The sequence below is a fragment of the Octopus bimaculoides genome, chromosome 6 (assembly GCF_046866305.1).
Source record: "Octopus bimaculoides isolate indiv1 chromosome 6, ASM4686630v1, whole genome shotgun sequence".
NCBI classification, from domain to species: domain Eukaryota; kingdom Metazoa; phylum Mollusca; class Cephalopoda; order Octopoda; family Octopodidae; genus Octopus; species Octopus bimaculoides.
In genome coordinates, this window is record NC_142933.1 from 111051801 (window position 1) to 111078111 (window position 26311).

At 33.7% G+C, this 26311-nt stretch overlaps 1 protein-coding gene across 50 annotated transcripts in view; it reads right to left on the reverse strand.

Annotated features, from left to right (window-relative positions):
• Positions 1-26311, reverse strand: part of LOC106873546 (uncharacterized) — a 174516-nt gene that overhangs the window by 57825 nt on the left and 90380 nt on the right. For 19 of the 50 annotated variants that reach the window (XM_089353169.1, XM_089353189.1, XM_089353214.1 and 16 more), the window contains 8 exons: positions 24902-25021; positions 22410-22439; positions 15560-15589; positions 14454-14492; positions 9102-9134; positions 6188-6217; positions 5848-5880; positions 749-778 (listed from right to left, as the gene is read on the reverse strand). In XM_089353169.1, coding sequence (XP_089209295.1) covers positions 749-778; positions 5848-5880; positions 6188-6217; positions 9102-9134; positions 14454-14492; positions 15560-15589; positions 22410-22439; positions 24902-25021 — 345 coding nt within the window. The remainder of the gene's footprint in view (positions 1-748; positions 779-5847; positions 5881-6187; positions 6218-9101; positions 9135-14453; positions 14493-15559; positions 15590-22409; positions 22440-24901; positions 25022-26311) is intronic. The other 31 variants (XM_089353213.1, XM_089353196.1, XM_089353195.1 and 28 more) reach the window with 6 other exon arrangements.

The window sequence follows — 26311 nt, forward strand, 5'->3', positions numbered from 1 at the left end:
CATGGTAGAAAGGGAGCTAATCTCTGTGGTACAATCAACCTCAGGGTTGGCCAAATGAGACGGGGGGGGGGGAGACAGAGAGATGTAACAAGTTGTAGGAATTTAAAACCTATTCTAAAGAGGTTATTGATATTTGATGATAGAGTGAGTTGGTTGAGCAACAACAGGTGACAATGTTTCAGAAGAAACTGTTATGAAGAGACTCGTCTCTGCATGACTCAGCATTGAGACTCACAGTAAAAGACAGAAGAAAAGAAAAAAAAAACTGTACGAATACCAGGTGATATCACATATTGATATCTAATCAGTATTATAATAAAAATGTTTCAAATTTTGGTACAAAGGGGGAAGGGGTTAACTGATTATACTGATCCCAGTACATAACTGGTACTTTATTTGATCAACCCTCAAAAAGATGAGAGCAAAATTAGCCTTGGTAGGATTTAAACTCAGAACTTAAAAGAGCCAAACGAAATGCTAATAACAATCGTTTTTACTGGAAGGAGAAGGCCTGAAATTTGGGGAGAAGGGATTAAGTCGATTACATCGACCCCAGTATGCAACTGGTACTTAATTTATCGACCCCGAAAGGATGAAAGGCAAAGTTGACCCCAGTGGAATTTGAACTCAAAACGTAGCAGCAGATGAAATACCGCTAAGCATTTCGCCCGGCGTGCTAATGATTCTGCCAGCTCGCCACCTTCATAATGATAATAATAATAATAATAGAATATTGTACAATACCTACCCTTACGATAAGTAGTTTGTATTTCTTCCTCTGAACGAAAAATAAAATCAATATCAATACACTGTCACTGAAGTTTCAGAAACAAACAGAGATATAGACAGACGGACACACACACACACACACACAAAATAGAAGTGATTTTCCTGGTCTAAAATCGAACAAATTTGTTCCAAAAACAATGCACAATTCTGTTTGGCTTTCATTAATTAATAGTTAAATCAAATTTACTTCATTAAAAATATATACTTTGATGCAAAAGACAAATGAAAATTGAAAACAATTTTTGAAATTTCAATAATTTTTACATCAGATTGTTTCCAGTGCTAATTTTGTAAGTCTGGTACTTGCTCTGTTGGTTTCTTTGTTGAACTGCTAAGTTACAGGGACATAGACAAACCAACATCTGTTGTTAAGCAATAAGAAACGAACACACACACACACCTGATTTTTCGTTTGTTATTTTGGTGATAATCGTTAAGAACCACAGCAAACTATGGACTTGAACAGAGTAAAAGGGATCAGGGGGAACACCAGCTTGGAATAAATATATCACTCAGAGTTACTGGACAAATAAACTTTAAAGAAACCAACAGATTAAAAGATTAACAAACAGCATTGGTGGATTAAGCTTTCACATAAAGAATAAGTGGAAAGCTTATTGGAAAGAAATTAGTCAGGTCAAAGAAATCTCGAGATGCAATTTCAGAGAATTAAAACAACTCATGAAAATATATTAGGTAATTAAAGTTGAACCAAAAGCCAAGAATTATTCACACGATTCTGGAATAGTAATACCATTATTATTACTCTGAAGATAGTGACAATGGAAGTCAGTCAAAATTATTTCTTTTTTACAGTGAGACAACAACAACAATAGTAGTAGTAGTAATAATAATAATAATAATGGTTTCAAATTTTGGTACCAGACCAGCAATCATAAGGGAGGAGGAAAGTGGATTACATTGATTCCAGTGTTCAAAAGGGATATTTTTACTGACCCTGAAAGGCAAAGTGAAATCTGGTAGAATTTGAGCTCAGAATATAAAGACAGACGAAATGTCACTCGGCATTTTGTATGGCATGGCAATGATTCTGCCAGCTTGCTGTCTTCATATTGGGATGGAATTGGCCTGGCTTATGCTGTTGCATAATCAATAGGCATACTTCACTTGTGACAATTTTTAAGGGCACAGTGTTCAGAAACACTGTGCCCTTAAAAGATGGTAGAAAAGATGGGCTACAGTAAATATTCTGCTCAATACTACAGATTTGATTGTCAGATGCTTGACCATAACCAGTTCGTGATGTCCCTTGGTGGCTGACAATATGTGCATCTCTGATCATGAGCAGAATAGCTATGTGTTGAGAGGAATTCTTTGGGGTTTGGATAATTCACCTCTAGATACATGGATGTTTCATTTAGCATTCTCAAACAACACTTATTCAAGGACCTTTTGAGTGGGATGGTTACTCAACCTGAAGAAAATTTTAAATAGGCTCCACCTGCAAGATCATGCACTGTTAATCTTGATATAAGATCACCATGTCGTGCACATATGGTTGTGATGCATGTGCCTGGTGTCCCCTTATCAGACGGGCAGTCATGATGGGTATACTGGGCTTTGTATATTTGTACCCCAAGTGTCACTTTGATGGCATACGCTGCTCTCTCACTCAAGAATGATAATAAACCCTACTTTGATATATTCATTTAATGGTTTCAGTCGTTGGACTGTGACCATTCTGGGGCTTTACCTTTCAGGGTTTAACATTGACTCGGTATTTATTTTGTCAACATAGGAGGATGAAACACAAAGTTGTCAAGGGCAGGATTTGAACTCAGAATGGAAACAGTTGTAATGAAATGCCACAAAGGTGCTCTGCACATTCTACCACACACACACACACACATACAGGCACACAGGTTACTGGGAACATGGTCACTTTGGTTAATAGGAACACAACTATATATAAATCTTAAATACAAAACTGAATTAAACAATCTGATATTTATGACATTTAAAAGCATTGAAGAACAATCATTTTTCTTTAACAATCTATTATCTAAGTGGGTAAAAGATTGGAAAAATAAGATTATTAAATGTAAAAATCGGGCAACACACACAAAACCAAAAAAAAAAAAACTACTAAATTAAGAAACTGAGAAAATATTTGTGTTAAAAGCAAAAAAAAAAAAACTTGAATATTTTATCTAACTTCAAACTTTATAGTCAACTGAAAGACAGTTTTGCAACTAGAAAATATAGTTATGGTAGAGATTCTAGGTTTATATTGGAACTGTATGTTCTTTGTTTATTGGTTATTTCTTGAATATTTAACCAATTCTGTACATTCTATCAAACTATAAAGACTAACACCTTAAAAAGAATCTTCCAAAATTCTATAATATACACGGCACAGAGATCTGGACATATATTCTTATGCACAAAGATACATACATATCCTCTGGTGATATATGTATTACAAGCATACATGCGTAACTACATATGTACATACGTATATATCCACACCATCTGATTATAAGAATCATATACATTGCTGCTTTGACTGGCTTCCGTACCAGTGGCACATAAAAAGCATCATCCGATTGTGGTCGATGCCAGCTCTGTGCTGGTGGCATGTAAAAAGGACCCACTACACTCTCGGAGTGGTTGGCGTTAGAAAGGGCATCCAGCTGTAGAAGCACTGCCAGATCAGATTGGGGCCTGGTGCAGCCTTCTGGCTTCCCAGACCTCGGTTGAACTGTCCAACCCATGCCAGCATGGAAAACGGACGCTAAACGATGATGATGTAATATATATATATATGTATATATATATATATATATATATATAGTTTAATAATAAAAAGAAAGTTCTTGCTACAGTATATTATATATTTTTAAAAAATGAGTAGAGATGGCTTTTTTTGGGGGGTGAGGGTAATTTTCGTTTCAATAATAATGTTTACAAGTGAGTTACTCTGATATAAGTTTCAAGCTTCAAGGAACCGTTTCCAAACTGAGAAATCTGTGTTTTTACTGGTTGCTTAAATAACAAATGATTTTTCTTACAAGTATATACACGAAAAAGAGGAAATTATATATAAAAAGACTACAAAAGCATGTGTGTATAAGAAGTAGAACACACATGCTTTTGTAGTTTTTCTTTTTATATAATTTCCTCTTTTTTGTGTATATATATTTTTTTTTTTTTTTCGTGTGTATACTTGTAAGAAAAATCTTTTTTGTCATTTAAGCAACCAATAAAAACACAGATTTCTCAATTTGAAAACGGTTATTTGAAGCTTGAAACTCATCTTAGAGTACCTCGCTGTAAACATTATTATTGAAATGAAAAATTAACCCCCACAAAAAGCCATCTCTACTCATTTTTTCAAATATACACACACACCTATATCACCTGATATAGGTATTATATATATACATACATGTGTGTTTGTGTGTGTGTGTGTGTGTGTACACTCACCCTCATATCATCTGATATAAGTCTTATTACTCATTGAATAAAAATAAACATCTGTAGGTATTTTGTTGATACAATTACAATTAGTCATTGTTTCCAGAATATCTCAAATTAGTCTCACTACCAACAGACGGAACCTTCTAGAAACACAACTCTGACTATAAACATGCAGTGTTAAGCAATGTTTAAATAAAGAGATCAAACTTATTCAAATTGAGTGCAGAAATAATGAAAGGGAGAAACTGTTTCAGACGAGAAATTTAGTAAAACACAAAGCAATATCTTTAACGGTGTCCGACATAGTTTGGAATGGCAATCTAAGAAATGGAATGTCTTGAAAAGTTTAACCATTTCATTACAATATTTCTGTTGAAGTACACTGCTATTTTATTTTTAACCTTAGACTGTGGCCATGCTGTAGCACAACCTTCAAGAATTTTTAGTAAAATAAATCAACCCCAGTACATATTCTTTTAAGCCTGGTATTTATTCTATCAGTTAATTTTTCAGAATCACTAAGTTACAGGGATGTAAACAAACCAACATCAGTTAAGTGGTGACGGGAAACAAACAGACATAAAGACACACACATACATATATACACACACAACAAGCTTCTTTCAGTTTCCATCTACTAAATCCACTCACAAGGCCCAAAGCTATAGTAGAAGATACTTGCTCAAGGTGTCACATAGTGGGACTGAACCTGGAACTATGTGGGTGGGAAGCAAGCTTCTTACCACACAGCCATGCCTGCACCTATTTCCAATAAATTATGAAAATAATGAAGGATTTACTAAAATAACTTTGGAAAATTACTATTTTTAAATCTCACGAGAGATATTCAGAAACAGTACTTTGGAGTAAAGATTGTTTGCCAACATAACATGGCAGTCCTAGTTTAGGACAAATGTTGCTGTAATTTAGCCCCAGGAGACATCGTCTCCAGCTGGCTATATGACACGATCTGTATCCTTATATTGTTTTGAGCTGAGTGGGGGTGCTAGATTCCCTTGTTTGAAAATATGAGGACACAGATCGTGTCATATAGCCAGCTGGAGACGATGTCTCATGGGGCTAAATTACAGCAACATTTGTCCTAAACTTTGTCATTATGGAGTTGGTGCTTAGAACATAACATGAAATTTCTATGGGAAGTTTTAACTTCAATCATTTTAAAACAGGAAGCTGTTATAGAACCAAGGGCGATCTTGAGTGGATTGGTATTAAAAAGGTTAACTTTTAATATTGATAGCAATTTCAGTTAAACTGAGTTTTTAATGTGAATTCCATCATTATATTTTTGGTAAAGCTACTTTTTATACTGCTGCTCACTTTACACAGGAGCATAAATTAAGAGACACAATTCATAATATTTGCCAGAAGATTTTTATGATTTACCACCATTTCATTAGTCCATAGTTTTTTGTGGATAAAGCTTTTGATAGACTGGCATCCTATCTAGAAAAGGATATGTCTTTCAGTGACTAAAATCTAAGAAATCTCTAAACAGAACCACACCTTCCAATTTGAGACAGTGAGATAAACAGGGAAAATATAAGTATGAAAATACACTGCATGCAATAAGCAGTTTCCGAGAGTGAAAGTACGCACCAATGACATCAGGGAGTGGACGTTCATCTTCTTCTTTTCGTTAAGGTAAAGGAAAGTAAAAAAAATCCAGAGATAGTTTTTTGCATATTTCTTTTTGTTAATAAAAAGTTTAAAGATGTTTATTTAACTGAAAAATTTTCAGTATTCAATTTAATTTTACGGATAATTATTTTTTAAACCAATTAAATATTGTCGAAATGTTAAATTATAAGAAATGGTCATTGAATGAAATGTATCTAACTTTGAGAAAAAAAATCTCCCAAGCAAAAAAAAAAAACCTAATTTGGAAGAAATTTTAATCACTGAAATTAGAAAAAGTCCGGAATCTTAAAATACATACCAATAATATCAGGGAGAGGACACTCCTCTGCTATACAAAGGAAAAACAAAAAAAAAGTTTTAAAAAAATTTAGATTTTTTCTTTTAAACTGGTGTGTGTGTGTGTGCGTGTGCGCGCGTTTGTGTTTAAAACTACAAAGTTAGCAATGACTAAACTCTTTAACATTCTGTCAAATGTTAATGCTCATTTATTCACATTGTTTTTAATTAATCATGCATTATCTCAAAGCATCAAGGTTATGATGATAGGATTGTTTATTTTTAGAATGACATTGTAGGGTAGGAGTGAGAGGCAGAATCTGGTTGGTTTGAACATCAAACAAAATATCTGAGCTAGATATGGCCAGTTTAAATGCTAAAGGGTGAAAGGGAAAAAAAGAAAGTCTTTAACTCCATAATATTGTTTGCCTTAACACTATTGTTATGAAGACACATTGCCATTAGCTGCTAATTCACAATATCTAAGTGATTGATTCCTATTTATCAAACTGAGAAAACAAAAAACAATTTAAGCCAACAATAAACTGCTGAAATTTTTAGAAGTATAAGAAAAGGACCCCCATCCACCCACACCTCTTCCTCACAATTTTTGAGGACAACCAGTTTAAGCCAACATTATGCTGAACCTATTTTCTTATAAAATATAAATTGAAGTTATAGTTCTATATTTAAGAGATGAGGAATTATGTACATTATTTACATTTGACAGATATTTGTCCTGATCTTGTTTATTAAAACGTTTCGGCTGATATACCCTCCAGCCTTCATCTTGGGGAAATTTCAAACCTGGGTTCTCATTCCTAAAGTACTTTTCGTTATTATTATTATTCAGGTCACTGCCTGGAATCGAACTCAGAATCTTGGGGTTAGTAGCCCATGCTCTTAACCAGTACGCCATATGCCCGTGAGCAATTATGGAGTGAATTTTAGAGCTTATAAATCTAATATTTTCCTATCCTTCCTTAATACAGGCCCCCATATGCTATTCATATCTGCACTTAGTCTGCTTAGAAGGTTGTTGTGTCCTAACATATGTGCTGCTTCTTTTAGTTTTTGTATTTTCCAGTGATGTTCTCTGTCCTTTATCAGCCAAAACGTTGTGTTAACAACAAACAAGATGAGGACAAATATCCATCAAATGTAAATAATGTAAATGTAAATTAAGGTTGTTTTTCTTTTTTTATATCCAAAGAAATACCAGGAATTGTCTGGACATAGTTTTAACATTTGCCATGTTCTTTCACAGCAGCACTAAGAAATACTTCTACACCAAATTAGTTGCAGTTATTTAGAAGTCTTTAAAAAACACAACACTCTCACTCTCACAATAAACAACAACTTTGTGAAAGGTGTTCATTCATCTAAATGCCCCGATTAGATGAATGAATGAATACAGCTTTCAGATGCCCTTTGCCAACAAAATCATTTTCAGAGATAAGTTGGGCAGAGTGTGTATTATGAATAGTTGCTACCAGAAGTAGTGACTTAACAGTCAGGGTTGCTATGTGAACGTGTGTGCATTAACAACAGTTAATGATAACTTCTTTTGCTTTTTGTTTTTTTAACTTGAGGACTTCACATTGAACTTGACCTTTTGTTGATCTCATCAGAGACAAAAGTAACTTGGCTGGGTATAAGGGGAGGCAACCAGCATGGAATTTAATTTCACAGGTTATTTTTGTTCAACACACCAATTCTGCCATCTAATTCTTGTCATACATATATGTGAATACACACACACACACACACATACACACACACACACACACATACACACACAATTTTTGGGATGCAGGTTTTCTTTTAGACATATATTGAAAACACAAAGATTTCTCGAGGTTTTTAAAACAATTTTGTGGGAACATTATCCTCAGTAACAATTGAATATTTTTATTGGTAACATTAGTATTTTTAAATACATTATCAATGTTTCTAGACCCTCAGTGCGAAGGTAAGACTAATGTTATTGGTGGAGATATTAAAACTGCAATCTGCATTTTAATCCTTACTTTTATATGTCATTAGTCAGCTGTTCTTCATCATCATCATCATCATCGTTTAACGTCCGCTTTCCATGCTAGCATGGGTTGGACGATTTGACTGAGGACTGGTGAAACCGGATGGCAACACCAGGCTCCAGTCTGATTTGGCAGAGTTTCTACAGCTGGATGCCCTTCCTAACGCCAACCACTCAGAGAGTGTAGTGGGTGCTTTTACGTATCACCCGCACGAAAACGGCCACGCTCGAAATGGTGTCTTTTATGTGCCACCCGCACAAGCCAGTCCAGGGGCACTGGCAACGATCTCGCTCGAAAATCCTACAGGAGCCAGTCAGGCGGTACTGGCAACGGCCACGCTCAAAATGGTGCATCTCATGTGCCACCCGCACAAGAACCAGTCCAGGGGCACTGGCAACGATCTTACTTGGCTTGCCGGGTCTTCTCACGCACAGCCCATTTCCAAAGGTCTCGGTCCGTAGTCATCGCCTCGGTGAGGCCCAATGTACGAAGGTCTTGCCTCACCACCTCAGCCCAGGTCTTCCTGGGCCTACCTCTTCCACGGGTTCCCTCAACTGTTAGGGTGTGGCACTTTTTCACGCAGCTATCCTCCTCCATTCTCACCACATGTCCATACCAGCGCAATCGTCTCTCTTGCACGCCACAACTGATGCTTCTTGTTTGTGAATAATGTATGTTGTCTGCATATTTTAGTGTTGTGTTAAGGGCACTGCTTCCATCATTAATCTTTTATAAGCATCACAATTTCATCGTGTGCGTGTGGAGATTTTGTAGTGCACAACTGTGTTGTCAACTGATAAGTTCCTGTCTAGTTTTATGATTTTAATATTTCTAATTTTATAAAAGAGAAAAATTTTGAAAAAGCAAATAAAAAAACTACAAATTAGAAGTACATACCAGAAGTGATTTGAACTGCTTCAATTTTCTCTTCTACCAAGAGAGGTAAAATTTATGAAATTAACAAAATTATTATGAATAAGTAGATTACATAAATACAATTTTTCCTTTTCATTTTGGAATATTTATAAAACAATCCATTAAGAAGTAGGAAGCCATGGTAAATATCATGTTTATATTTTTTTCTTAACCCTTTCGTTACTGTATTTTAGATGTTCTGTGTTTCTTTCAATTACTTTAAATATAACAAAGAATTTAGTTATCATTCAGCTAGTGTTAGAAACATAAATTGTAACTAAGGAAGATTTTAATTGAAAACTTATGGAAACAAGACATTTGTATTCAGAGCCAGAGCTGATTTCAGCCGGGTTGGTAACAAAAGGGTTAAACCTATTTTTTCCAGAGACAGTTTTAAAGGATTTAAATGTTATTCGCAGTATACTTCTACAAGTAAATATTATTTTCAGTTATCTCTACTAGATATTTCTTTTCTTTCCACTCTTCAATAGATGAAGAGTCATCTTTCTAAAGTTTAGTTCTGCTCATGATTCTAATCATAGAATATGTGGCAGGTCACCTTGTTTGAATGCCTGACATGCAACACCCCCAAGAGACTGTTTTTCAGTAAACTAGCAGAAGGCATGTGTACGCAAAGTGGACAGAAAAAGTGCTTCAAGGATACACTCAAGGCCTCACTGAAGAGCTTTAAGATCAACCCGGACGCCTGCGAAATGCAAACATAAAACTACCCAGCATGGTGAAGCTGCCCTAGCAGAGGTGTGATCCCCTATGAACAGAACAGGATTGCTGAGGCCCAAAGAAAACACTAACTGCACAAGTCCAAAGCCAATTCTTTGCCTTGGGCCCTAACAGACCACCAGTGCTCTTTCAAAATATCCAAACTGTCTCAGCTGCTAAGCTTTTGGTTTGTTGATGTATGTTGAAATGGGTTTGAGAGTAGGGAGAGGAGCATGCAGACAGCATCAAAGAGTAATTGATTCTGGGAATATTTCTATCTTTCTCTGGCAACAAATGCATATTTGCAGTTACAAAACGATTACCTTATTACTTCATTAATTACAGTGAAATCTCTGCTTGGCTGAGGACATCTAATGTGACAGAAACTTCTCCATGGTTATCTCCCATTTTTACCAAAAGTCTCGAAATAATATTAATCAGTATCTAATAATTTCTAGTTAGATTTTTAGGTTTCTTAAATTAGTTAACACTAAGTTTATACCAGATGATTGGTTGCAACATTTGCTCAGGGGTTGCAGACGGTAAGTCTAGCACCAATAATTGGTGGACTTCATACCCTGCAAGTTCAGAAGAGCTTATACAGCAATGAAATCTCTCACAACAGATTCTTAACAGAAGAAATGAAATCATTAGGCTTCATCTATGTACAGAATACTTCAAATGAGAATACTCCACAATGAGGAGGTCAGTCCAGTAGAGATCTTAACAAATAGCTTGAAAATACAACAGCAGAGACCATGATATTGTATTAATTTCTCCAATCAACACAACTTAGTGGCAAAAGATTACAAGCCCTACTATATATTTTCCACTGACTAAAACTGTTTGATAACATCAAATGACACGAAAACATTTGATCTGCAATCTACGCTAATAATCACAAAGACAGAATAAGAGTTACTTGTAATAAGGAGACTTTCCACCAACAACACAATCTCACATCTTCCTTAGCAAAATACATGAGAGAAATTTAGAAAAATCCCATACTACATGGCTCAACCAAATATGCAACTGTGACACCAGAGCATAACATGGTCCCTTAACCCATTGGATCTTGTCCAACTGTCCAACCTATACCATCATGGAAGGCAGACATAAAATGATGAGATAAAATCTAATCATCAACGAGTCCACCAAAATCAATATACTACTATCATTGGCTATTTATACCAACTCAAGACAATAAAAACTAGATAAGATTACAACCATATTAAAGCTTAACAAATATTCCACTCCTACAATCAGTATTAATCTTTAAAACAATTATCAGTTATTTTCAATATCCTACGTTTCACTACACATATGGTATCTAGCTACTGTGCTGAATCCTTACATTTTCCTACTATAAATTAGATGCAGTCAATACAAAATCTACCATCATAATAATCTAACCACAATTGATATCAATAAAGCTTTGCACTTCATTTCTTTAAAATAATGCAAAGAGTCTACAACCTGACAAGGGGCTTCAATAAGGAGTCTTTTAATAAAAGGAATTGCTTCCATCTTTCAGCCCAGAAATATAGTCTATCATATATATGACATTTTACTCTTAAAGAATTTCAAGAATTTAAAACTTGATAAGTAGCCTGCCAATGCCATTGCTGAGGAAGTGGTGCATTGCTAAATGGAGGCAGTTTGTGAAATTACAGGGTACCAGAAATTGGGTACCAGTGACAGGGATCTTGCTAATTCCTTCTCAGGAAAGTTCATCTAACAAAAACAACAAAAGCAACACCATTGAAACCATTCAGAATTTTCAGTGAGATCTTTAGATTCTGATTTTAACCATTCACCATTGCCAAATGTAATGCTTAGTTATTTACATGGTTTAAAGTGAATTCTGCATTATCTTGTAGCTTTGAAACTTCAAAGATGTGATTGTCTATCTTCAGAATGACATTGCAGGGTAGGTGTGAGAGGCTGGATCTGGCCAGTTTAAATGCTAAAGGGTTAAAGAGTCCAACATGTGCCATCAGTTTTCTTTCTCTTTGAGCTTTCTTACACATCTTAGGCATCAACTCACATAATATAATTACTTAGTCGCAAATCATTCCTGCATCTCAACTCAACCACCTCCATTGTATGACTAGACCCAATCATTTTTATTTCTTGCTTATTTCCAGTTGCAAAGCTGCCACACAGTAGAAACCATCCATTTCTTTATGCAACTATTTATACTCCTTATTACAGTAACTAGCTTGTTAACAACTAAATAATCATCAAAATAATTAGCTTTCCTCTCTGTTTTCAAGTAAATTATTGTATAAATTTAGAAATCTTTAGTAGCATCTTTCTTTCACTTTAAAAATTCCTGATCAGTAATGGTGCCTGCCAAACAAGATTCACAAAACTACATTCATCTAAGATTCTTAACAGCCTCCATGAATAACATACGTTGCAGCAGAGAGAAGATTCTAAATTAAAATACAAATTTCATTATGATATGAAAAACTCTAGACATTTTGCTTATTGTTCAGAAAGTTTTTATCAATGAAGAAGTTAGAAAGACCACGTAACACTTAAGATAAACATCCAGAAGAAGAGATAAAAATATTTGCATCTCAAAACTGGAGCTGAACCTAATAAAATGGCTCCTTTCTATATTAACGAATTCCCTGACAATTATCTAAGTTGTTTGGTTCTGTTTACAAATATTCTAAAGATGAAGACATGATGCTAAAAGAGTCTCGGATCAGAAATTTCTTCACCAACCTAATAGGGATACAACTTTATAACTGTGGTTGTAAATAAAAAAAATAAAAAAACACAGATAGAAAGAGACAAAAATATAAAGAAAAAGAAATGAAACCAGGAAGCTAAAAACAGAATGCTTTAAAGTAAATTCTTAAATAGTAAATAAATATGAGTAAATATTTTAAATTCACAAGAGAGAGCAGAAAAGCTCCTTCTGAAAGGAAACCAAGGAAAACATGGGAAGAAGTCGTGAAGGCTGAGCTCAAAATAGTAAACCTTATGAAGGAGTTGATGAGGAATCACAAGTGGGGATAAGGTGGGTTGGAAAAAGAACATCTAACCCAGGCAAACAGGGGGGGGGGAGTCAGGGTGAGTAGACATGTAATGATGGTGGTGATGATGATCACAATTTAAATCCCTATTCAACCTGCTTGAAATGACAACCAAATTCCATTAACTCACATTTTACAGTCTTAAAACAGTAAAGCATACAAAAAAGATGAGGTGGTCAAAGCTGAAATGTCATCAGAGCTTGAGTTGTAACTAAACAACATCTATATAAGTATCAATCAACTGATAATCACATTTTCTTTTAATCCTAATCCTACACAAATTTGAAGATATCAGCAACCAACAAGACAAGGTTATTATTATCTAATAACATCTCCCCTCATTTATCTCCCCTACCTTTCTTTACCAGAATTATTAATACTATATTGATGTCATTTCTCCTCATTGAAGGTTTAATCTTAATTGAAATTTACTATTCAATTACATTAGGTTAATGTTCACTTTGCTGTTTGTAATTAGCTAATTTTACAAATAAAAATGTCCTTGGCAACAGAAATCTTGTATAAACTTCTCTGTTGCATGCATGGAATAATATCTCTTCATGTTAGAAGCATATCTTGGGAAACAAATGTTGCTTAAATCAAAGATAAAAGACAATTACTCAAATTTATAAATCTTTGGATGCTACCAGAATAGTGCTGGAAATTCTTAGATTAAATAAAGTGAATCCAGAACGAAAAAGGATAAAGGAAAAGGACAGGAACTTCATATTTCAGGAACAGATGAAGATTTAGCCTTAAGCTCAATTGCTTTTGGTTACCATAGGAACGCAGTTATAAAAAGAGAAAAATTGGCAGCTGTTTTAGGTTAGTTAATTTGTATAAATCTCACTTGTTAGCTGCTCTGACGCAACGTGCGAATGAGAAAGTGAATTGACTTGACCTTAATTCATTATTCATTAGTTTGTTTATCAAGGTGGGGAAATATCAGAAACATCAGACAGGGTTACAAATTGATATCAGAAATATTAGCTACGTATTAGAAATGAACTTCGCTGGCATATAACCCTCTCGATCATCTAGCGTTACAATGAAGAATATTGCCTTCAAGTGAGACAAAAAGTTTAAATAGGATCAAGAATAAAAACAATGAAGTTTTCATTGGAACTGTGATAGATATAAACCACAATAATTTTACTCAACAAAAATATTGGTTTCAAGCCTTGACACAAAGAGGTAATTTCAGGGGAAGGAGTAAGTCAATTACATCAACCCCAGTACGCAACTGGTACTTATTATATCGACTCTGAAAGGATGAAAGGCAAAGTCGACCTCAGTAGAATCTGAACATGGAACATAAAGACGGTCAAAATGCCGCTAAGCATTTTGCCCAACATGCTAATGATTCTGCTAGCTTGCCACTTTATTCAACAGAAATATTAAGAAATTTGGTTTCTTACTATTTGGGATAAGTATAGTTTCTTAATATTAAGTCTTGGAGAATTTTAATGACGCAGCAAATGAATATGGATAATAATAAATGGGGTCTTTAATGAATACAAATTAATTAAAACACCATGCATAGCAGCAGTATACTACTACCTACCCTCGGTTACTGGTGGTGGTGGTGGTGGTAGTTTGCTTTCTGGTGGTGGTGGTGGTGGTGGTGGTTACATGATCAAAGTAACCAAGACATGAAGAGGAGATTATTAAAATGATGTTTAATAAAAAGAACAAGGAAAACAAAAAAAAAAATATTCACTAAGAAAATAATCATTTGGTCAAATCAATAGTTTTCCATTAAGACAAGAAGATACATTCTTATATAATAATATTCTAACTATTATCATTTACTACAAAATATTTCAGGAAAGAAATAATATTTACTCACTTTGTGAAACAAAGAAATATAAGAGAGATGTTTTAAATAAAACAGGCACATACATGTGTGTGTTTGTGTGTGTGTGTATGTATATATAATTCTGTCATTTTCTAGCACATGAAAACTTTCAACTCTCTCTCTCTCTCTCATTTCTGTACACACACACACACACAATAAAATTAGAAACAACTGCAATGCCATTTCCATATTGATATAGGAAATGTCTAAGGAAAATTATTTTGGAAGAAAAAAAGTCAAAAAGAATGTAGTATACGAATATAACCATTTGTGTGTGTAGAGCAGAGAGAGAGTGTGTAGAGAGAGAGAGAGAGAGAGTGTGTGTGTAGAGAGAGAGAGAGAGTGTGTGTGTAGAGAGAGAGAGTGTGTGTGTAGAGAGAGAGAGAGAGTGTGTGTGTGTAGAGAGAGAGAGAGTGTGTGTGTGTAGAGAGAGAGAGAGAGAGAGAGAGAGAGAGAGAGAGAGAGAGAGAGAGAGAGTGTGTGTGTGTGTGTGTGTGTGTGTGTTTGTAGTTGAAATTCCATAAATATATTTTATTTCCCTAACCAATTCCAGACAAGTTTGAGAGAAAACAGATTTGAAACATTTTGTTTGCTACATCAACTGCAAGATTCATTTGCAGAAATTGACAGTTCTACAGTTTATAAGTTGAAATGCCTGTCGACTCTAAAATGGTCTTTATCAAATCTGAAACTTTTAAACAGCAAAATTAAAAAAAAAAAAAAAAGATTAAAATTGATGAAATAATTCTTTAAATAAATAATCTAAATAAAGAGAGAAAATAAAAACATGCTAAACAGTTGTGTTTACCTACCGTAAACAATAGTTTGTGGAATTTCATGGTCTAATTCAATTTAAAGAAAGAAAAAAATGATTAGTAAGGTTTCAATATATTTACTCAAGATTCATTTGCACCATTTCTTTCTAATTCTATTTAAACAACAACAAATTTCTAAATACAAGACATATTTAAGAACAAACAATAAAGATTATAAAATATTTTACCATATTCTCAGATATTTTGTAACTTATTCACAAAAAAAAAAAAAAAAAAAAAAAAACTAAACTGAAAATGGAATTTTTCTTTTTATGAAATAGCTGGGGAACAAAAATTTTGATTAGGGTTATAAAAAAAGAATGACTAAAATATTTGTTTCTAACAAAAATAAAATAAATAAACAAAACAAATTATATAAGACACTCAAAAGAAAAGGGACAATATTGATGCCATTTTGGAAGCCCTTTAAGGCTGAAGTAAAGTAGAAAGAACAGAGCAATTTAAATAAAAAATACAAAGAAAAAACAGCTGAAATGAAGTCTTTGGTAATTCTGTAACTTCCCCAATGGAATCCAATACCACTACCACATAGTTCTTCACATAACTGATTGATGTCACTCAATTTCTTATATAATTCCAACTTAATTATCAATCACCAACAATCAAGAGATTCAGTTTCATAAACTACTTCTGAAACATTTCCATTCTATATTTTACAAAACAATTCTCTGGATCAGTTTGAGAAGAACTAAACCAATACTGCCCAACAGCAACAACAGACCAATAAGTCTTTTTTTGTTTTTTTTTATTCCATACATAATTTTCAACACTTCCTCTCAACAAACCTTTTCAGAAGTTCATTAACAGCTGGTAAGAACACTATTTCAAACAAATACTTATCTTTAATAACACTACATTCTCATGATATTTGCAATTATAATTTATGAAGTCAAACCCATTTGTTAAGACATAAAACTAAACCTTCCCTTAACTCCCATTCAAGCTCTGGTTGGTTTACACCAACACTTTTTGCAGTTTCTTAGGATCCATTTATTCCAACTGACCACACAACACTTGCACAAACTCTTTCTCATTGGCACTGAATGCCAAAGAAACCCAATTCCTACACTTAATACAAAAAACAAAACAAAAAAAAACAAGTTTTCACATTAAATTTATCTTTTGAAATATAAATGCACTAAATTATCAAGAAAGAAACTAAAATTACAAACATTGAAAAACATTGTCAACATTTGATTGACAGGTTTATCAACATTTCCAGCAAATATTAAAAAAAAAAAGTAATGTCACTAATTTTTTATGTTTTTATTAAACTCCATTATTTAAAAAACACATGCCAAATGATAAAAAAAAGCAGTTGTTCAATTCTGTTATTGAAAGTGTAGAGAGAGAATGTGCATTAAATAATAGATTTGTATAAAATGTGGCTGCTTCTAATTAATGTGAATTAAGGGAAATTTAATTATTAAATAATAACTCATTGTGTCTAATTGAAAGTAAATCTAAAAGAGAGTATAATATCTATTTATTGTAGGACACAAATGGGTAGCTAGTGCCATGTGTATAATTAAAATACAGTGGACAAAATGGGAAACAAACGCCTGTAAAATCTGTTTGGAGGCAGAAAAAACTAGATCCCACTCCCTCTCTTTGTCTGCCTGTGAGGAAGATGGGCAGACATCTGCCTACATCTGTCCAATGTACTCAGTTACACACACACACAACACTGGCCTAAAATTAGTACTGCTACAAGAAACTATGACACACACACAGACACACTCTCTCTCCAGAATAAATATTAGCATAACAATAATTAATTGAAAGAACTTTCATTGTGAGAACATAAAATATTGATAAGCAGCTAGAAGTGTTCAGAAAAATAGTTTTAAAAAGTAACTCGATAAAAACAATGGCTGCTATTGTAAAAACAAAGAAACACACAAAAAAATCTATTTCAAGGTAAAAATATTAGCAATATTTTACATTTGCAAATAACAAGAAAAAAAAAAGATGATATTATTTAAACTACTTTTGTGCATTACTACAGGAACACTTCTCCCCCACCCACCCTCTCTTGCCAATCTAATTAAATTTCATGACAATAATTATAATAAAATTTCAACAGGAACTACAAAAAATTAACATTAATATAGTTCTTTAATGTTATGATCTCCAAGACAAAGGAATGTTTTTGTTTACCAAAATTTGGTTGAAACTAATATTGGAATTTACAAGAAGCAAAAACCTTTCAAACAAAATGCTGCACCCCCCCCCCCACGACCACCACCACTTTATATCTAAACCCTTTCATCAGGCTTTAATCCCATCAGAGACTAGAAAAATATACCTTGAACCTATTTTATATATATATATATATATATATATATATATATATATATATATATATATATATATATATATATATGGGTACACATAAGCACGCAAGTGTGTTTAGGACGTGTGTACATACTTTACGTAAAACAACAAAGCAGATACTGTTTGTGTTTGCATATTCTTTTATATATTTCAGCCGAAAGGTTGTGGCCATGCTGTTACCATCACTTGCAAACATGTATGAGCTGGAAGCTGGTCCCATGTTTTCACTAATTGTTTTAGATGCCTGAGGAATCACGACACCTTTTTGGGACTCACACTCTTTGACTCAATGCAACATCAAGGATTGACAGCTGGAGGAAGAAAGGGATGGTACTCATTTACAGCTAAACAGACTGGGGTAATGTGAAATGAAGTGCCTTGATCAAGGATACAACATAATGCCTGCTACAGAAAATGAACCTACAACCTTATGATCATAAGCCACACCTCCTAGAGAGAGAGAGATGGGATGAGGTGGTGAGACATGGCCTTCAAACATTGGGCCTCACAGAGGCAATGACAGGAGACTGAGACCTTTGGAGACATGCTGTGATTGAGAAGACCCAGCAACTAAAGTGAGATCACAGTCAGGTTAAGAGTATCCCTGATGCATTGTGTGATATGATAAGCTTGAGAAGACCTGTTGAGTCAAGTAAAACCAATATCATAGCTGTGGCCAGTGCACCCTGATGGCACATAAAAAACACTATCCGAATGTGGTCAATGCCAGTGCTGCCCGACTGGCTCCTGTGCTGGTGACACATAAAAAGCACCGTCTGAAAGTGGTTGATGCCAGGTTTGCCTGACTGGCTCCTGTGCCAGTGACACGTAAAAAGCACCAACTGAACATGGCCAATGCCATACCCCCTGACTGGCCCCCATGTCGGTGACACATAAAAAGCACTATCCAAATGTGATCGATGCCAGACCCGTCTGACTGGCTCCTGTGCCAGTGGCACATAAAAAGCACCCACTACACCCTCTGAATGGTTGGCATTAGGAAGGGCATCCAGCTGTAGAAACATTGCCAGATCAGATTGGAGCCTGGTGCAGCCAGCCTACTGGCTTTCCAGACCTCAGTCAAACCGTCCAACCCATGCCAGCATGGAAAACGGACGCTAAACGATAATGATGATATTGTTGCTATTATCAATGCTCATTATTTGCAATGTATTAACCATGAACGTCAGCTTCATTCTTGAAAGCTGGAATCTGCTTATTAAAAGAATTTTTTTTTCTTTGTTGTTTTATTTTCTTATTTTCCTTTGTGTAGTTAGTTTGCCAACAGCAAAATTATTTTATTATTTCCTAACTGGAGCATAACTAATTAGAAATCCAAAGGCCACATTTCAATAAAACCTCAATTCTTCTCCATGACAGTATTTACAGGAACTTTATCATCATCACTAAGTATGTATCTCTATCTCTTAGAACAAAGAAATACTTCATTCCACAGCATTCATCTATTTGAAGACCCTACTGGCCAAAAGAATGTAAGCCTCATGGGTTTTCATCAAAATACTTTTTGAACTGGGGGGTCTTCATTTGATCTATAATATGTTTTATAAATTTATGAGAATTAACGATGATTGCTAAATAATAGCAAAAGCTAAGAATATCTTCCCGATAACCATAATCTTGTGTCTAGATTTTAATTTGGTTGTTTACAGCAAATGTTAAGTTCTTTCAAGTGGAATGCTTTTGAGGAGGAAAAAGGGCATGAATGCTACAAATTCCAAAATAATCAAAACCTTCACCCTCAATGTGCTGTCATTCAGTAAAACGAGTTTGTGCTGGACCTAATTATTTTATACATCATTTAATGCTAATTACACTTAAATTCTCTTGAATTCATTTCAATATTTATTGATTGATTTCCATAATCTTCATTTAGCAATGTCTAATTTTTCATCAGAATATCTCATTACATAAGTTAGTTCGTTACTTCATTCATTACAGAGAAAAAGTTTGATTACTTAAAGAGGAGGATACACACTAAAAAAAAAAAACTACTTGCTGAAATGAAATTCATAAATCAAATTTTTAAGATAATTTTTGTCTTTAATATCTGTTCTTCCTAATATCCATATGCTGTTCCCTAAGTTGTAAAGTGCTAAATTCCGATGAATTTATTCCTGGTTAGCTTTGAAAATAATGTCATCAAGCGCTAGTAAGAACAGAAAGAAAAACACTACAAGCTGGCTTTGTGCACAGTGAATTTATGAGATGTGATGACATGATATTAATTCTAGTTCTCGATAGAATCCAATCAGTTTATTTGAAATATGCCATCAAAATTAATCAATTAGAGTTAAAAAAAAAAAAAAAAAAAAAAAAAAAAGGAAATGGCAATTTTTTTTTCAGAGCCTTAAACTTCCAAATAATGATTTGGGTAAACTAATGAAACAAAGAAAAGCAACAACTGCCATAATGCTTGAAAGTTCAATATAGATCGTTTCTAAGTCCTTTGTAGATGACCACGTGTGTGTGGAGGCACGATGCAGCAACAAGATAGAGGACTGTCCCATCTGACAATGCAACTGGCTCAGACCATGACAACAGATGCCAAAATAAACAGCTGATTTAAGATCGAAAGAGATTATATATATATATATCTATATATATATATATCGTTTCATTTGCTCCTGCTCAGCTAATTATGCTTTCAAACACCAATAAGAAAACAAACAAACAAAAAAAAAAAAACAAAGATAGAAAAACAAAAAATATTGTTTTTGCTGAACCAAAGTTTCAAGAATCTTGTAGCAAATGGTATTCTTAAACTAACAATGCTGGTGCTGCTGCTATTGGAACCTCTTTGGACTAGGTTACAGAACTCTAATGACAATATGTCATATTGTAGACCATCTGTCCATATATATATATATATATATATATATATATATATATGGCGTTAGGAAGGGCATGCAGCTGTAGAAACTCTGCCAAATTAGATTGGAGCCTGGTGTTGCCATCCGGTTCCACCAGTCCTCAGTCAAATCGTCCAACCCATGCTAGCATGGAAGGCGGACGTTAAACGATGATGATGATATATGCACTGTTCAGATTATTGTTATTATAGAACATTAGAGTAGAGATCACTATATAATCAGTATGTTTGTTTAATTATTTTAATCTCACAAAGTTAATATTTGATCAAGTTAGTCAGGACAATTGCCTTGGAGATAAAATCTTGTTGCTATCAGGTTGATTGTGAATTTAGACAAACATGACTGAAGGTTAATCTAACCAAGAGTCTGTGAAAAAAATCAGGTTCTCACATTCAGTGTAAGTTGAAAGGTTTCTACTGAGAACACTGAAATTGGACGACCAATTTAAGTTTGAATGAAGACACCAAAGCGAAGACTTTGTAGGCAAAAAATATTATATCCCAAGTGAACAACAGAAATCCCAAAACAGTTTGTAAATGTAAACTGGAAAGTCATAAGGAAAACCCAACATGGAATAATAGTGATGACTAAAAGAGCATAGTTTGCTAAGAACCATTATATGAGAGAAATAGAAGATAAAATTATAATAAAACCTAGTATTAGAAGTTTTGATAATTCTAATGTCTCTTTTGACCTCATTCTGAACTTTGAAAAAGCAACGTTAAAAGAAAAATGTTGGTTTTTAGCTCAGAAGTTAGCAGATTAGACTCTCACTGACAAGGTTATTAGTAAATATTTGAACAAGAATCCAATTTTCACAGAAATATCATATTGTCCAAATATTATCACAACAGAATGCAAAAATTTATCTTAAAACTTATACGTCAGACATAATTAACTACATTATAATGCATGGCTATCTTGTAAATTGGAATATTTCCTTAACATGAATGCACGAAAAGAGGAAACTGTTGTCAGTAAGGAAAATAACAAATATAAAATATTCATTTCTCTCATAAATAAATTTATACTTAAAGACACATTTATATAACAAAATATCTAGAAATTTTTATATAAAATACAGAAGAATGTACAAAACTCATACTTGCTGAACTGGTTTAGCCAAAATATCAATAGAAATGAACAGACATATTTCACCATATAAATAGCTTAGAGATAGGTTTACTTCTGAATAAAAAGAAAATGAAATGATAAAGCTATAAAAAGAGCCAAGAATAACTCAATTGACAAAAAATTAAAAGTATTTAAAACAGCAAACAGATTAATAGTTACTGAGAGATTTACAAGAAATACTATAACAAGAATATTGATGACTAAGCCAGCCATGTTAGTTTGTGATGATTGAGGTTAGAGTAAAAGAGCTGATTGATGGAACTAAAACCTAAAATGGTTTGATGTTAGTTCCAATGAAGAATGAATTGTTGATGGTGTTGATAGTCAAATCTGTTTAAAAAAAAAAACAACTAAATGAAATGAATTGTATTTTTTTTTATATCTGAAAAAATGATGTGATTGAGAAGAGGCAGTAAATCAAAACCAAAATGTCATGCAGGTTGTCATAGACAGAGAATACCTACCACGCATCACAGTGGTTTCCACTTTGACTTCTAGAGTAAGAAAAGTAATATTATAGGTAAGTTTGGAAACACTGAAAATGAAATTTTGGCTTTTAAAACAAAAACAAACAAACAAAAAAAACTTTAAAAATCATAATTTAAATATCATTCATTTTCTGAAAATGTTCAGGTTTCTTTGTACAAACATTTGAGTTGGTCCAGTATTTTACTTGTAACTTATTCTATCAATTCATCAGAAGATGAAAATAAAATAGACAGCAACCAAAGTGAAAACATTAAAACAGCTGCAATTATTAACAAAAACATTTATAAGGTTTCATCATTGGAAGAATATATACTGACTTATTATAACAATTATTAACATGAACATTTATAAAGTTTCTTTAATTCAGCAAATATACTGAATTATTATATAAATAGCAATTATTTACACAAAACATTTAAAGTTCCATTAATTGAAAAAAATATATTGAGTTTATTATATGACAACATTTAGTTTAATTCTGCACCTAAAGAGAAAAAAAAAACACACAAACAAGAAAAAAATATTCAAGATTACCATAAGAGAATGAAATGTTTGGCACTATTTATATAAAAGTTGGTATTATCTTTAAAAGGTAACTCTAAGCCATTGATTCAAAGAAGAAATAACAACTGAAACCAACGGGATTAATAATTCCAATGGCTTTATAACTCTTGCTGCGATCAAATGATCAATTTCTGATCAATTATTTATGAGCAAGCAGATGTCAATCTTTCTGCTACAAACCAATCAAGTTAGGAACCAAAGAGAGCAGTCTCAAAGTAACTGTTTGACTTTTTAAAAATAACAGTCAAATCTCCTTTAAATTAAACATGCAGAACAAATAGCTTAATGTAGTCCTAAATTTAGTATGTGTAATAAGACTGAATGGTCATAAGCGGAAGGCTTTTAATCCAATGTCAGTTCAAATGGAACTGAAATGGGACTAAACAAAAAGTCAGTTTTGTATAAAGCTTAAAGCCAAACTACATTTCTTTTCATTATATTGAACTTACCACAGATTCTTGTTAATTTTGACTCCAGGCTCAGATATTATAAGGAATAAAAATAGAATATCTCTATGGCAACTAACAGCTCTAAGAAGTTTAAAACATAGAGGAAACAATCCAAGTCATTGAATTTAGTTAACCCTTTTCATAGCAACCCACCTGAGACCACCACCCTTGATTCTATGATACAAACTTGTTTTAAAGTGATCTAAAAACCTACCTCAAAAATTGCATGTTAATTTATGTCCCCAACAACAGCTTAAACACTACAAAGTTATTTTACTAAATTTTCTTTCTAGGCACACAGCCCTCCCCTTTCATTTGTTGTCTCAGGATTTTTACAATATCTCATTATTATTAGACTATAATGAGAGTATTTATATAAATAGGAGTAGTAATAAGAGTCTTGGACTCAAGACCTGTTAATGTTAGTATCTTCACAATATTTAAAGCAATGAGCTGCCAATACATTACACCTTATTCACAATGAGGTAACCATGCACTCAAGTTTTGTACCTCAAATACAGCTCACCTTTCACGGAGCTAATTTATGATTTAAAAGGTATTCTAACTATGATCATCCAATCTTTTGTTGGGTATTGCATATCTGGGACTACATTAGAAAATGTTTCCTTTCCTTTTCATGGGAAAAACGTTTGCCATTTGAAGAAGATTTAGCTGCTCTTTCTAGGAAGTACTGATTAACCTAGTTTAGCGGAATGTGACGTCATGTCAGCTGATGCACTTAACAGGTGCTGTTGCTCCAGTGATAAAGTACAACGTCTATGGTACGCATGGTCTCACATTACACATATCTTAGTATTCTGAACTTGTGGATAGCAATGTCTAGACATGGAGATCGGATTACATTCATTGAATGGCCTGGTCAGTTCTTAAATATCCAAAGGCTTACACATTGACTGCTACTAATAATACACTTACTATCTACAACAGTGCTCAGGTGCACCACTGTAACTCTATGTCAGATATTTCAGCTGTCATTCATAGATCTTCTATAAATGGAATTTGGTGACTTATACTATTATAAGAGTAAGGGAAAGACATGAGGTGGGGAAGAGAAAAAGACCATCTCCCAGAATTAGAGGTCCAATATTCTTAAAATATCAAAGGAAGATTAAACACATTTCAGGCGTGAAAATATCATTGTCAGATATTTATAACTTGGTTCATTAATAATTATAATAAATCTCTGAAAATTTAGAAGCAACACCAGAAACTATTGAAAAGTTAAAGCAAGATAAATGGGAAAATATGCAATTTGAGACATTTGTTACAAGAAAAAGAAAATCTTTTTTTTTTTATCATTTATTGTTGAAATTAATCACAACAGTTAAAGACATTTTCTTATATTTCTGAGAAACTGAAATTGGATACAATAAATATTGACAGAGAATTAGATATAATAATTACAGATGAGTTAATTAGATAATTGTGATTACCTGGACTCAATGGTGCTTCACTTTGATCAAGTTGCTGCATAGACAATTCAACTCTTCTTATCTGAGTATAAGTGGGTCCCTGCATCTGTTTCATGCATTTCTTAATAAAACCAACATAATCTGAAAGAGAATGTTGGAACAGTTCAATGGCCAGAAGAGCTGCATCAACATGATCCTCCATAAATCATCTCCACACATCAATGATTTAATAACAGTTTGGTGGGGGGGGGGGGGGTTCCATTGTGGAGTTGGGTCCATAGCCATCTTTTAATCTTTTACTCATTTCAGTTATTAGTCAGTGGCCATGCTGGGGCACTGCCTTTAAGAATTTTTAATTGAATGAATTGACCCCAATACTTCTTTTTTTTTAAGCCCAGTACTTATTCTATTGGTCGCTTTTGCTGAACTGCTAAGTTATGGAGACATAAACACACAAACACCAGTCATCAAATAGGGGTGGGGGACAAACATAGACACAAAAACACAATAAGTATTTGTCCTCCACAGCAGAAGTGTTAAGGCTGCTCCCCCTGGTGGAGAGGATTGGTCTGCAAGAGTCCAGTGCTGGTGCCACGTAAAAAGCACTCATGCTGGTGCCACAAAGAAGTGATTGTGCAATGCCACACAAAAGCCCCCAGTACACTCTGTAAAGTGGTTGGCATTGGGAAGGGCATCCAGCCATAGAAACCAAATCAGACTGGAGTCTAGTACAGCCTTCCAGCTTGCTAGCTTTGGTCAAACCATCCAACCCATGTCAGCAGAGGTTAAATAATGATGATGATGATGGGTCTGTATCCATCTACATAACCATCTCCACACATCACCATCTTGTATGGCCTCAAAGCCTAACCTTCTTAGATTAGATAATTTCCAGTATTTTCTGAGCAATGGGTTGCCAATGCTATGGTGGATTTTCCCTTTGGCAAGCAACCAAATTAAGCTCTTAATATCCTGCACAGCATACTTGAATTCTTTTGTAACCCCTTCCATAGTAATCCACCTGAAACTGCCCCTCATTCTTAGACACAAATTCTCAATTTCAAAATGAAAAACCTTCCACCACAGTTTTGTGCTAATTTTTGTTCTAAATACAAGAATAATAATAACAAAACTATTTTACTAAATTCTTTAGTACTTTGAAATGGACTGAAATAGAGGCAATGTATTTCATGATGAATATGGTAACAAAAAGGTTAAATGTACTCCAAGCATTCTCTTATCTTTTCAGAAAACTAACTCCAAGTGCCATAAAAAAAAAAGTTATGTATCAAAATGATAAACAGATAATATTAAATGTCAATAATTTGAATGACAATTGAAAATACTGACATTTACTAGTTTGTGATGGAGAAAGCAATTCTGGATCAAACTTCAAATCAATTGTTTTGATCATTTACCTTTTTTTTTTTC